The 15,339-nt window shown below is 36.5% G+C and overlaps 1 protein-coding gene across 7 annotated transcripts in view; it reads right to left on the reverse strand.

Annotated features, from left to right (window-relative positions):
- Kansl1l (KAT8 regulatory NSL complex subunit 1 like) overlaps positions 1 to 15,339 on the reverse strand; it is an 84,933-nt gene that overhangs the window by 54,403 nt on the left and 15,191 nt on the right. For all 7 annotated transcript variants that reach the window (XM_051190390.1, XM_051190392.1, XM_051190391.1 and 4 more), the window contains exon 2: positions 10,770 to 11,889. In XM_051190390.1, coding sequence (XP_051046347.1) covers positions 10,770 to 11,860 — 1,091 coding nt within the window. In that variant the 5' untranslated portion in view covers positions 11,861 to 11,889. The remainder of the gene's footprint in view (positions 1 to 10,769; positions 11,890 to 15,339) is intronic.

The raw sequence follows: 15,339 nt of genomic DNA on the forward strand, positions 1-15,339 counted from the left end.
GAGTCTCAGAATAACAAAAGATGGCATCACTATTGCAAAGGTAGTTTATTTTAAAGATAAATGTAAAATATTAAATTTGTTCAAGGCATATCCAGTAACACAGATGAGGAGACTGTGGATGGTACCACCACTGCTACTGTTTGCCAATCTCTATTGCTAAGGAAGGCTTTGACAAGATCAGTGAGGTACCAATCCAGTGAAAATTAGGAGAAGGGGCTTGCTGGCTACTTATGCTATTAATTGCTCATCTTAAAAGCAATATAAAAATGTGACAACCAGGGAAGAAATTCCTTAAGTTGCTACAATTTCTACAAATGGAAACATTTTTTTTTTATTCAATGACAAAACTTTAGAAGAAAGCATCATTACAGTAAAGGATGAAAAACCCTCAATGATGAATTATATTGAAGACATGACATTTGATCAAGGATATATTTCCCTATGTGTTATCAATACATGTAAAGGTTAAAAGGAGTCTTTCCACGATGCCTATGTTCTTTTGAGTGAAAAGAAAATTCCCAGTGTTCAGTCTATTGTCCCTACTCTTAATATTTCTATGCTCAACAGAAGTCTTTGGTCATAATGACTGAAGATATTGATGGGGAAATTTTAAGTGTACTTCTTTTGAATGGGATAAAAATTACTTTTCAGGTTGTGGACAATAGAACCAGCTTAAAGATGTGCCTATTTTCCTCTCTGGGGAGTAGCTTTTATGGTACCAGAAGGCAACATGAAAAGGAGCTATGAAGCCAACAATCCTATCCAGGTATGACACCTATGAATCACAATGACTAGTATGGCACAAAAACCCGAACAGTGTAGTAGTGGCACACATACCAAGGCTGTAACCAATAGCTCTATAATTTTACCTAAGACCTAATAAACAAGAGGGAAATTGTATCTGGTACTGGAAACCTAGACAACTACTCGGGCCTATTGAAACTATGCCTCTTAGAGAAGAATCAACAACAACCACTTTACTCAACCATCACAACCCTTAACTACATTCTACATATTTGTCCTCATACCCACAGATAAGTGTAGTCCTTACCCCTCATCAAAGAAACTTCTCTTTAAAACAGATGGACACCATTACAGAAAACCAAAACCTATCAAATTGCATAGTGGAGTCCAATTCCAATGAACACATCTATAAAACAACTCCTGCCCCTAAGGCTCAGGGAACATTGAAGAAGGATTGGAAAAATTATAAAAAGACATAAAATCAGGGAGTCTGTTTTGAGATTTTGTCTCCTAATAATTTCATATGAAAAAAAAAATCGAAACATTGATAACTCTGTTAGCAAAAGCTACTAACAGAAACTAACCCTGTGGAATATAATGTAACATCCAATTCTGGTACACTATGAAGTTATTTAATCACAAAAGATAAGAGAATACATTTCGTGATAGCAAAGTGAGATGCTACAAAAACAGAATAGTGTTTGCTACAGGGTTCCTGATTCATGAAAGAGTCTGCCAGACATTCTACAGGTCTGCAGGACACAGAGAAAAGTGATTGACAAGCTGCCAACACAGGTGGACAGTTTAAAGTTAACTGGTTTGCTGAGGAGTCTGCCAGTCACACTATAGCCTATAGGCTGAAGTTGGAACATTACAGAAGAACTTTGGGTAACTGACCAGGCGAGTTGTCTCTGTCATTTCTAGAGTTTATATACTATCCTTCTGTGATCTTTGATGGAGTTGAAGACAGATAGTTATAGTTTTCCTTAGTTAGGATTAAAGATAAGTTACATATAAAACTTTAGACTCACAAAGATAGGATAGATGATAGAATATTTGCTTTAAATCTTGCTAAATGTTAACGGACTAAATTTTGTTAACTATAGCATATTTGATAATTGTTTTGTTATATAATTTACTGTATTAAAGTCAAAACCCCTCTTTTTATTTTAGAAAAGAGGAGATGGGAGATGTCATTCTGTAAATATGTTTCTCTTATCGGTTAATAAATAAAGCACTGTTGGCAAATAGGAAGGCAAGATAGGTGGGACTAGGCGCCAAGGAAGATTCTGGGAGATATAGTAGAGAGGAGTTGAAATGTAGGACAAAGAGGAGAAGATGTCCAGGCCCTCTCTCTGGTAAGATAAGACCACGTGGAAACACTTAGAATTGATAGAAATAAGTTAATACTTAAGACAGCTAGCCAATAAGAAATGCTAGTAATAGGCCAACAGTTTTATAATTAATACAGTGTCTCTGTGTGTTATTTGGGACTGACATGGCTCTGGGACCAGGCTGGTGGGAAACTGCACGTAACAACTGTTAACAGCCCATAGCAAAATTAGGGCCCCTCTAAAACAGTACTTCACTGCTACAGCAAGACCAGGAGCTATTGTAAATGTCTACGTTATTCTTTTTAACCAATGAATTTTTTATGTGTATGATGTTGGATGCTCCTGTTGAAACCAGAGGTTCCTTCTTAGAATGTGCTCCTGATATGGGGGTGACAGGGTTTCTCATTGGTTGAAATAGAGTTCATCAATTATCTACACTCAGTGGCCAGCTATCCCAGGATCTCCCTGCCTCCATCTCCCATCACTGGCATTATAGCTATGCTACACCCAGATTTTTACATGTGAGCTGGGAATCAAAACTCAGATCCTCATGCTTGTAAGCACTTTACCCATTGACCTTTTACCTAGCTCTCGTATGAATTTTATTGTGACCTTCTTGTCTTTACTGCATCATATAAGAAACAGAAGGTCAAGAGGGATACAAAATATGTCTACTAATTTGTATCTCATCACATTATGATGAGCCACATCTGAACACAATAGAGGAATACTCTACTCTGTAATTCTAGCTTGTCATCTTTGAGAAACTGGTACGTTTTATATAAGAGAAAGGAGTATATGGTTGTAAGGAAGGCCAAAGATAACCAAATAGACAGAATATATGCAGTTTCTCTCCCAATAGCTAGCCATTTTTCTTTCCTTTTTGTGGTTTTTTTTTGAGGGAAAAGTCAAACCATATAGTTCAGGATAATCTCAGACTTATAGCCCCAACAACCCTCATGATCCTCCAGCCTCAACATCCAGAATGCCCACAAAAATGTAGGCAACAGATAATCTAACTACATCAGAAACCAAGGGTAAAGCAGAACAAATATATTCACAATACCACTATCAACAACAAACCTAAAACAAACAAGCATCAACAATCAATGTACTCACCCTCAACATTAATGGTATTAACTTACCTATAAAAAGACACAGGCTAACAGAATGGATACAAAGACAAAATTCATCCTTCTGCTGCATACAAGAAACACATCTAAGCTTCAAAGATAGACATTACCTCAGAGTAAAGGGTTGGGAAAAGATTGTCCAATCAAATGGAACCAAGAAGCAAGCAGGCGTGGCTATCCTAATATCTAACAAGTGAGACTTCAAAACAAAATTAATCAAAAGAGATGAAGACGGTCATTTCGTATTCATCGCAGGAGAAAGCCATCAACACAAAGTCTCAGTTCTGAACATCTATGCCCCTAATACAAAGGCACCCACATTCGTAAAAGAAACACTACTAAAACTCAAAGCTCATATAAAACCTCACACACTTAGAGTGGGAGACTTCAATACACCACTCTCAACACTAGACAGGACCACAAATCAGAGTATTCACTAACAAATTCAACTTTTTGTTAACAGAACTCTGAGCCCTGAGCAGAACAGATGGAGACTATTTCCCAATCTGAAATGCTTCATACAAGTCTAAGTTTCAAAGTCTGACTATAAGAGATAAGCCAAAACAATTGTGCATCTGTTGGACCTTGCCTGTAAATCTAATTAGGTGGCTCCTTAAAAATAGTTGGGTGTGGAAATGAGATGAAGTGTTAGTGAATCAGTGCAGGCAACAAGACGATCTTAGGGAGATAACAAAGCTAACGCCCTCCCCAAACTCCAAACTTCAGCATGCCTAACTACCAACTTTTAGGTGAGAAGAAGGAAAACAATCCTATGTATGTGAAGGTTTCCCTCCTATGACAGCTTAGCATTTATCTTAATAAATCTCTCTTCCAACAATACTTTATGCCATTAAGATCAGTTAACAAGTTCTTAAAGTGTTCACTGTCTGCTCACTCATGCCCCTAATCCTAGGGCTTAGGGATTTGTTGGCAGGAAGATAGTGGCTAGTATGGGCTACAAAGCAAGATTCTGCCCCATAACCACAAAAATGAAAGGAAAAAAGCAAGCAAGCAAGCAAGCAAGCAAGGAAGGAAGGAAGGAAGGAAGGAAGGAAGGAAGGAAGGAAGATAAGCTTTAGGAATTCTAATGATAAACAAAATTAAAGAGTGAGGGTATTAAAGGGTTTTCAAATACAAATGAAAGAGTGGCATACTGTGGAACATTAAATTAACCTAGAACCCTAGCAATACTCCAGGGTTTCACTGTGTAGCGTTGGATATCCTGTAACTCATTCCACACACCAGGCTGACTGCAAACTCAGATATCTGCCTGCCTCTGCCTCCCTCCCCAGTGCTGGAATTAAAGGTATACACAGCCACCACCCACAGAATAGAAAGATTTTTGAAACTTATGGTCTGTTAAGTACTCTTAACTTCCCTTATACAATTCTTATGTAATATGGAACATTGATAACTATGTACATATAAAAACAAAAGCATTATGAATTTGTAAAGTAGACTGAAACATACTTGCAAAGGACAAATCAATAATTCAATAAGCATTCTGTGTGTGTACTTGCATGTACCCATACTTTTTCTGTTCAAAAAGTAGACAATTATGTAGACTGAACACTACATAAAGGTCCAGCTGAAGGGAAAGTGGAGTTAAAATCCAACAAAAAGTTCTGAACTTCCAATTTAAAACACCTTGGCGGAAACCTATCTGCTGCTAAGGCACACCATATGGAGACCTATTGGTAGTTCTTCCAAACACTACAACAGCTCTGGAAAGAGCTAAAAGAATACTAAAACTACCTCAGCAGCACCAAAATCAAAACAAGCAGAAGTCAAAATAAAACTACCTTTGTTACTTAGAAAAGGTGAATGCACCTTAACCAAAAGTAGAAGCATTTCTGAAATACATTATATATTCTTGAATAACCTTATATACTGCCAAATAGCTGAACTTACACTGAAAGTACTTCAGTGCCAGGCAACAAATCCCATGGAACTTAAAGTCTGATCCTTCATAATAACTGTTATAAAAATAGTTTTCAATGATGTTTGTACCTAAAATTAACCAGGCCACCATTTAAAGGTTTATAGCATGCTTTTCCTTTGATGCAAGTCCTTAAAGACATTCAGTTCTAATAGAGACTTGTGGTGATATCTCATTTATACTCTAACAAATAAAGCTTGCCTGAAGATCAGAGGGTGGAGCTAGCCACTAGTAAACCATGGTGGTGAGGGAAGAAGTGATAAGTTGGGAGGACATAGGAGTTCTGTCTCTTTTTGGCTAGGAAGTTGAATAAATAGGCGACTGTGGTTTGTTCCTTTATCTCTTTGATCTCTCAGCATTTTCCCCTATGTCTGACCCCAAGCTTTTATTATTAAGTACTATTAGAACTTGCATTACATATACTAGCTTTATTAATAATATTTAAAGTATCATCTAGAGATAGACTTCATTATTCAATTTATTTGATAACAAGGGAAATAGCAGAGTGTATTCAATTGAATCTGCAAACGAGATCTTTTGATGTAGCCAGAATACAGGGCTAATTTGAAAGCCAATAAACTGAGCTATAGAAGGATATTTCTACAGAGTTTTCAATGTTTTGTTTAGATATTTATATGCTACTAAGGCTTCCCTTTCTCTTTAGATGCTTGACCATGAATGTTTAAAAACAATATGGTTGAAGGGGTTTGGAAATAATCCAAATTAAACTTTACATAGTCACAGCATTCTACTCTACAACAGATATGCATAAAATTCACACTTTCAAATGTAAGAGAAGTACATAGTTTTTAAAAGCAATAAAATGTTAATATCATAAACAATCTTTAAAAAATTTTACAAGCTCAAAATCAACTACTGCACTTCCTCAATGCTAAGACAACGACAGTTTAAAGATATACCTTTAATAAAATATCAAATATAATTTGGAGACATCTATTAATTGTACTTATGTATATTGAATTGTGTGTATTTATATACATCACAAGGTAAAGTGCAGTAGCTCTGATTCAGTAAGGGCAGAGCCAAGACATTTAGGTCTGTTACCTGAGGCCAGAGTAGCAGACTACTGTACCTTAGGTTGGGTGTCCACAGAGGTAGCAAGGGCTATTATACTATTTAGTAGGAAGACTGATGGGGTCTTTTGACTTCTTTTCCACCTGAGATGTCATGGTTGAGCTGCTTTTGGAACTGAATCTGGCTTGCACATATGTCTTCAGTAATGGTGTCAGTGATGTCTGAAGCATTGACATCTAGAAAGTAGCCACAGATCTGAGCATGGCCATATGTCAGAGCAATTGTTCATTTTTTAAGTGAAATAAGGGTAGTAACAACTACATTCCATGGTTGACTGAACTAAATGAGAGTATCACATATAATTAACTAGCAAAATGGCAGCCTGAAAAATAATGTGTGCTTAATAAATACCCTAGTTCCCATATCCAAGCAAATTTCAGCTGTAGAGGCATCAGAACACCGAAAGACAGGAATGATCACTTTATCACATTTTACCCATTATAAAAAAATATTAATTCTATATCAATTAGTAAAAGCAATACTATTCCTAATTCTATAATGATTATCCATTTTGGAGAATTTTAAAACAAGACAGATTCCTTCTGCCCAAAATATCACACTTATATTCAGGAACGGGTATCAATTTAAGAACATTAACAGGTCTCAAGAAATTTGAAATTGTGCTTCATGTGACTATTTGCATTAAATTTAAGTCAAATTAAACTGAAAACTTAGTTCTTAGCAGGTCATCATGTATTACAGATGAAATAATCTGTTTTCTATTTATTTTGTTGTAATGCCAGGTTGAAAAGAGATTATGAATTGAAATACGATCATATTCTCTCTTGTTAGAAACAAAAACAAACAAATCCCTGGCAGATAAAAGACATGCAAGTAATCTAGCAGTTAGGAAGCACAGGCAAGAATATAAAGAGTTCTAGGCCATCCCTGGCTACATAATGAGTTCAAAGAAGGCCTGGGCTACCTGAGACCAATCTCAATTCTTCCCTCTATAAAGTAACATAACACTTTACATTTACTCACAACTATTTAATTCACAAAGCTAATGTGGGTATCCCTGGAATATGTTAAAGGTTCAAGCTTTTAACATTATTATCCCTATGTGTTTTTCCCAGAAAGTAACTTACTTTTAAATATGTTTAGTACTCCATATCCATAGATACTGTAACATCTGCAGATTCAAGCAATCACAAATGATAACAATTGAGAACTCAATAGCTATAGGAAACATACAGAAAATTCCTATCATACTGAAACTGCTTCCACAGGAACATATAGTTTTTTTTTTTTAACCTTGTTGTAATCCCCTACACATTTAATATAACAATTATTTTCACAGTATTTACATTGTTTAAAGTATTATAATTAACCCAAAGATGGTCTAAAGTATACAGGAAAATGTCATATGCACATACTACATCATGGTATATAACAGAGTTAAAAAGGCCTGTGCATTTGAGTATTTTCAGAAGATCCTAAGACTGACACTTAGCATATCTGACTCACTTATAGTGTAAGAAATAAAACATCTTAAGGTATCATTATCTCAGATTTCAAGTCCTATTACTTTAATGAAAACAGCATGGGACTGGCATAAAACAGACATGTTGAGGTGGTGGTAAGTGCATACCTTTAATCCCAGCACTCAGGAGGCAGAGGTAAGCAGATCTCTGTGAATTGGAAGCCAGCCTGGTCTACAGAGTGAGCCACAGCTACATAGTGAAATTCTGAAATTCTGTCTCAGAACACACACACACACACACACACACACACACACACACGTACGCTGATCAACAGAATACTTAATAGAATTGACAAGCCAGATATAACTCAACATATGTACAAACTCCTGATTTTTTTTTTTAACAAAGAAACCAAAAATATACACCGAACAAGAGACATCTTCAACAAATGGTACTGGTCAAAGTGGATGGCTGCCTTTAAATGTAAACAGATCCATATCTATCATCCTGCATGAAACTCAACTCTAAGGAATCAAATACCTGAACAAAAGACCAGATACCCTGAATCTGATGGAAGAGAAACTGACAGAAGAGGAAGTGGGGATGGGATTGAACAGGAAAGGATTTTCTGACCAGGACACTGATAGCAAAGGCATTAAGAACAACAATAAGTAGGACCTCGTGAAGCTAAACAGCTTCTGGACATAGCAAAGGACACCACCATTCAAGCATAGTGGCATTCAGCAGAATGGAGGATAAATCTTTAACCAATTGTACATCTGCTAAAAGATCAATTTCAATACTATCGAAAGAACAGAAAAACCGAACATCAGGAAAATTAAAAACTGGGATATAGAACTAAACAGAGTTCACAAAAGGATACAAAAATAACATCCTTAATCTTTTCAAAATGTTCAACATCCTTAGCCATCAGGGGAATGCAAATTAAAACTACTTTGAGATTCCATCTTTCCCCAGTCACAATGGCCAAGATCAATATAACGAATGACAGCACATGTTGGCAAAGAAGTAGGGAAGGGGGGAACATTTATTCATTGCTGATGGAGTGCAAATTGATACAGCCACTATGGAAATCAGTGTGGTGGTTCCTCGGAAAGCTGAGAATAGATCTACCACAAGATCTAGGCATACCACTCTTGGGAACTTGCTCATGCATGCTCATTGTTTTTCTATTCATAATAGCCAGAAATTGGAAATAGCCTAGATGTCCATCGGGTGACGAAAGGATAATGTAAATGTGCTATTTACACAATCAATTCTTATTCAATTATTAAGAAAAATAAAAGTCATGAAATTTTCAGACAAATAGATGCAGCTAAAAACAACCATCCTGACTGAGGTAACCCAGGCCCAAAAGACACACATTGAATGTTTTCTCTTATATCTGGATGCTAGCTTTTATATATGTGTGTTTCCATATGAATAACCACAGAGGTTAAGTAGCTAGTGAGGGACCAGGGGAGAGGAGGAGATGCTCCAAGTAAGGAGAAACAGTATGATGCTACAGAGGGATAAAGGAGAAACCAGCATAGGAAGGTTAAATTAAGAGGAAGGAAGAAAGGCAGGGTAAAGGAGGGAATATGGAAAGACAATCAATACTAAAGGCCTTTTGAAAAGCCATATGGGAATCAACTACTGCAGAAGCTTCCTAATATACATTTATGAAAGGAATTTAAATGGAGTCAACACATAATGGGAGAAAATGCCCCAACTAGACTACCACCAAGTAAATTCCAGAGTTAAGAATGGGTTACATCTTTTAAGTCATTAGTCAAAGGAGTCCTATAGACTTCCCCTCCCCAGTAAAACATTGAAGGCTATTGCCAAGGCTATTGGTTCCTCTTCATAATCTGATGGTAAGGCATAACTGCTGAAGACACAAATTACTCACATCCTCAAACATGAACTAATCAAACTGGTGTGTACATAGAAGTTTCACCCCTATTACTAATGTGCATGGTGCTGGAAGGTACTTTTGCATGCTACTGGAGGAGAAAAGTAATCAACAACTTCACCTGGCTACAAACCTTGCTACATACAACAAACTTGCAAGAGACACTGGTACAATAGTGACATAAATGTTCTGTGAGTAACCAACTCTTTTATTGGATTTATGTGACACTGCTTAAGTGGTCAAGAACCTGAGACTAGACAGGTGATAGGCCTAGGAAAAAACTCACTACTGTTCTGTTAAAGGACTACAACAATAAAGTGAGTCCTGATGGCCCACAGTGGTCAGCATCACTCAGCAGTCCTTAGGGGGGGCATCTTCCTGCAATAGACAGTTAATTACCAAACAGATCTGCAACTGAACAATGTACAAAGAATGAGAGAGTAGCACTCAGCCCTAAATAGGATGTCTTTATCGAACCCCTTCTCTTCAGGGCTCCTATGTGGAATAGGAGGCAGGAAGATTGTAAGAGTCAGAGGTGGTGGATGACTATAAAGACACAGCCTCTTCCAGACACAGCAGTAATGACACACATATAAACCCACAGAGACCATCAGCTTACATTGACTACACAGATTGAAAGCCAAAGTGTCAGCACTGAGAAGGCAAAGTAGACACAAAGTTTCATCCCTAACCAAGAAGCTATTTACAATTGATACCTGCTGGGAAATGGTACATCAGTTTTCTCCACTGCAGTGTTACTGGGTCTATGAACCACACTCCCAGGAAAGGTCCCTTTCCCAGAAATACTTGGCCAACACAAAATGAACTCCCGGGTATTGATTTTCTGTGTGTGTGCATATGCTTTTTGTTTTGTTTTGATAACATTTGGCATATTTTCTCTTTTCAGCATTTTTCTTTTTCTAGTTTTTTCTGTTTTATTTTTTGAGAAAGAGAAAGAACATGAAGTTGGGTGATAAGGAGGGGGGAAGGATCTGGGAGGAAATGCGGGAAGGAAAAGAATATGATCAACATTTACTGTATAGGAAAAAAGAAAACTTTTTTCAAAATTCACCAGGTTTATACCTTAAAGATCATGCATTACATTAAGATTTTAGAAAATTTTGAAAGCAAGATAACTGCTACTGTATACAGAATAGAAAAATAATCTAATAATTTAACACTTACACTGCCACATTTTTTCTAATGGTATATTCATCCAACTCGTCATCTGAGCTGCTGTCAGTGGCATCAGAATCCAGACCCTCTTCAACATGAGACAACAGCCCTGTAGCAGACAGGGCAAATCTTTGGATTTCTGCAGCTGTACACTGAGCAAAGCCATTGTTTGTATCATCCCAAAACTTATTCTCAGAAGCCAGTATGTTGACTTCTGGCTTAATTTCAGTGTGTTCAAGTAAACTATTACCCAAAACGGTGGTGGGTTCATGAAAGAGCTTCATTGTGGGCAACTGGTGCTTCATAGAAAATTTCATCTGTTGACCATAGTGCTGAACAACATGCTTTGCCAGGAGCATCTGCAAGTGTTTTTGAGTTCGTCTAGCCTGGCTGAGTAAAATTTTCTGTTTACTCACACAATGAAGCAAACGAGCATTCACTCCCTCCTCTTTTTCAGCAGCTGAGGAACTAATAGGCATATCTGAGTGACTAGGTCCAATTTTCCTTTGAGTGCATTGCAATAACCCCTTTTTAATCTTAGTATCAGTGAATTTGTCCAAAAGTGCATTCTTTTGGTACCATTTACAGTTTTGCAAATGTATTTTGTCTACATTGGTGTCTTTGGTGAGATTTGAGTCCAGGACAATCTGGATGTCTTTCATGCACTGGCTTGTGGTACCCGAGAGCTCCTTTTTGATGAACTCCTTCTCAGAATGAGAATGGCAGATCTTGCTGAGCTGAATGCTGCTGCCATTACACAGTACATTTTTCAGCTTACAGCAGTTGGATTCCATTCCTTTCTTTTGGTTATAATTCTCATTATATTTGTTTAGTGTTGAATTAGAACTCATTAAAAGAACTGTCTGAAAATGTTTTGAAGCCTGAGGGGAGGCAAAATGTTTTAAATTCACAAAATTTGTATTTAGAGTAGGTTCAGGAGTCGGAAATCCCAGCATCTGAGACAAAGTGTCTCCTTTTGTAAGCTTTTCATCTACAGTTCTTGGGCTTTCCACACATAGCATCTTGTCAGATTCCATGGCACTTGGCAAAGATGAAAAGCAGATACCCTTTGTTGTTGCCTCCTTCAGAGCTGGGGTCATGGCGAATCCTGGAGATAATTACTGGAAGCCTAAAATTACATAAAAAATACATGATCAAACATCTCAGAAAAAAACCCTGATGCTTATACTTTTGCCAAGAGCAACTTTTATTTTTTTGATGTTGCCGATTAAAATGAGCATGGCACCAAAGACTTCCTTTATCTCTCAGCTTCCCACATTATCTCAATAATGAATAAGCTGTTATTCTTCTCTCTGATTTTGAGCCTAATATTCCAGATTCCAACTAAAGTTGCACGTATTACACTGGGGATATAGCTCACTGGTATATCACTTGTACAGCATATGTGCGACCCTGGTCCCATCTATAGCAGTCCCCTCCCCCAATACACTTACACACCGTCACAGCAAGGGTTTAATGACAAACACATGTGGGGGCAAGGACATCTCACAATCATATTGACAGTGTTTACTGAAAAATCAATAGAAAAACTTACAACTTTGAATCTCTTAATCATACTTGAAAATGTGATTCAATCTCACAAATGCAAAAATATTCTTTATGAAATATAGTAACTTTCTAAAATGAAATTCCATTTGGAATTTATTTTTTAACTGAACAGTAATAACTGGAATTAATATATGCTAAATAATGTTAATAGGTAGACCTAATTGCACACAAAATGTATGAGTTCATTGTTCAATGTGTCAATAAGAAATCACCTGATCTAAGACAAGTATTTTTCCTGAAAATGTATCTGCAGTGTTTTTCTGTTCTCACAGATGTACATTTATTAGTTATTAATTGTAGAATATATTCCTTCTACCTACAAAATAGTGAAAACCATGCCAGATGACCAATAAAGATTAATGCCAAAGGTAAAACAAATTTCAAAAGAACAGAATGAAGCCCTATGTTCAGGCAATGCAGTACCACTAAACTTAGCAACAGTCCACTTAGTTAAAAGCTTTACATTAACTATTTAAGTTTTTAATGACACTTAATACACTGGAACTATTACATTCCATAATTTTTTCAACATACTTGATACACTCTAATATTTTGTGCACCCAGATGCTACCTATAACTGTACTTATTTCACTTTTATTAATTTCCACAAAACTAGCACAAATGATCAAGAAGAAAATGTGTAAAAAAATTATGTGAAAAAATATCAATGAAGAGTTAAGAACAAATAGCCAAGTACTTACAACATATAAAAGAATTATTAATAGCTAGGATACATAAAGAACTCCTTTGGATAAGTAAAAGACACAGTAATAAGGCACTTAGGTGATATGTCTAAATGGCCATTAATAACTCCTTGATCACAGCAGTAAGAAATGCACATCAGAAAATCAAAGTCTAAGTTTTCAAACACCAAACTCACATCATGACTCAAGTCTGAAACCCCACTTATGATGAGGAAGGAAACAAAATTTCTCACATCTACTGAGGCCACAACTTGCACATAAAGTAGAAAATATGCTGTCATATGAGCATATGAGCAATGGTTATAACACCAAAACATTAATTCAAAACAACTTAGGTATAAGATTTTTAAAAACAGAAAAAAACCTAACACAGTGGAATAATATACTGAAGTTAGAATAGTATCTGTATGGAAAGGCTTTAATAGTAAAAGGAAAAAAGAACAGTGTAGGCACACACACACACACACACACTGTTTCATACTATATAACAACACAAACATGAAAGCATAATATGGACGCTCAAGTTTATACTTAACGAAAAGTGAACTAGAAAATAGCCGTCACACCTGTACCAGTAACTGTATCAAGTCCCATTAAAGAGAACTAAGAGTGATACTTTTAAGAGTTTTCATTTTCATTATAAATTTTATGACTTTGGAAAAAAAATAACAAATACAAAATAATGTTATTAGCTAACTAGATAAAAAATAGATGTTTGTATACACACACACACACACACTTTATAATGTCTCATGTAAAATGTGCTTACAGTCTGCCTTTAAATTTGAATTATCCCAAAATTAATACACTTTTATATAACTAAGCAATGATCTCTAGACTCGCACTCATCCTAAATTTTAAAGGAAAAATGAAAATAACAAGATTTTGTTTGCAATTCACCCTGATTTTAATGGAAATAGAAAAAAAAAAATTACAGAACATCCCTGAAGTGGTGTTAAGAGCACCTGCTCTTCCTGCGGACCCACTTTCTGTTCCCAGCACCCACACTGAACAACTCACTAGTCATAACTCCAACTCCAGAGGACCCGAAGCCCTTCTTCTGGTTCTCAGGGTACACACACACATGTGACATGACAACACACATATATAAATAAGAAAATTTTGGCTGGGAGGTGGTGGCTCAAGCCTTTAATCCCAGCACTCAGAAGGCAGGCAGATCTCTTTGAGTTCCAGGCCAGCCTGGTCTACAGAGCTAGTTCCAGGACAGACAAGGCTACACAGAGAAACTTTGTCTCAAAGAAAAAAAACTTTTTTTAAAAATTTGGGGGAAAAGTTTCCCAGAATTTAAATAATCTGGTCAACTGACTGACCTATGCCTTATAACCTAGAAAGTCTCGTTATAGTATTTCTAGCTCTTACACCACTCACAGTTCTCTCCATCTTTTAGACAAGGTACTGTGGATATAACCCAAGAGGCTAGCAGCAGGGACAATAAAGTAAAATACCATGAGACAATAGTTCATCTTGGGTCCTGGGAAAAGATAAGGGAAGGCTACAAATAAGTAGAGTAAAAACATTAATAAATAGAAGGAACATAAATGCAAAGATTAAAGTGACTAAGGACCACTTATGGTAGAAAACAAGAATAAATTAGAAACTTTTGAGATCTCTGTTATACTAGACAGCTCAGAAATGACCCTAATAACACCAACTGGCATACATTTCTGGATAATTTCTCCTCTTTAATATGAACTAGACTGAGTAGCTCACTTTAGGTCACTGAACCCAGCAGAAATAACAGACTAAGAAAGCTGAGATTAAGTTGATGAAGAGACTGGTTCCTCCACCTTACTGCCTTTCCCCTTAGTAAAGAAGCTAACTGCTAGTCTGTGAGCCAGAAGGACAAAGGCAAAAAAATGACACCTCCCACAGGCAGTTGTGAATGATCTGGGAGTAGACTCTTCCCAGTCCCCTTGAGATGATGGCAGCACCTGCTAACACCTGCTTAGAGCTGATGAGAGACCTGCAGAGAGCTGAGACAAAGAAGCCAGAGAAGAATGTCTTAAATAACTAAATTGTTTGTTACACATGAACAGATAGCTAGCTACATTTTTATTATTTGATATAATTACATCTTGTAGATAATGACATTTGCCTTGAAGACTTTTAGATTATAGTCTCTGGAAAGGAAAGCCCATATATATTGCAACCCCTACTTAAAATTTCCATGAGTTTCTCCTGTGCACTATTTCCAAATGTATCTTATTTGGAAAAAAATACCCAAGCAGAAATAATACATAGCCCAAAGAAACTCATAAAAATATTTATATCTCTTAAATTAAAAA

Source organism: Phodopus roborovskii, unplaced genomic scaffold (assembly GCF_943737965.1).
Source record: "Phodopus roborovskii unplaced genomic scaffold, PHOROB, whole genome shotgun sequence".
NCBI classification, from domain to species: Eukaryota; Metazoa; Chordata; class Mammalia; order Rodentia; family Cricetidae; genus Phodopus; species Phodopus roborovskii.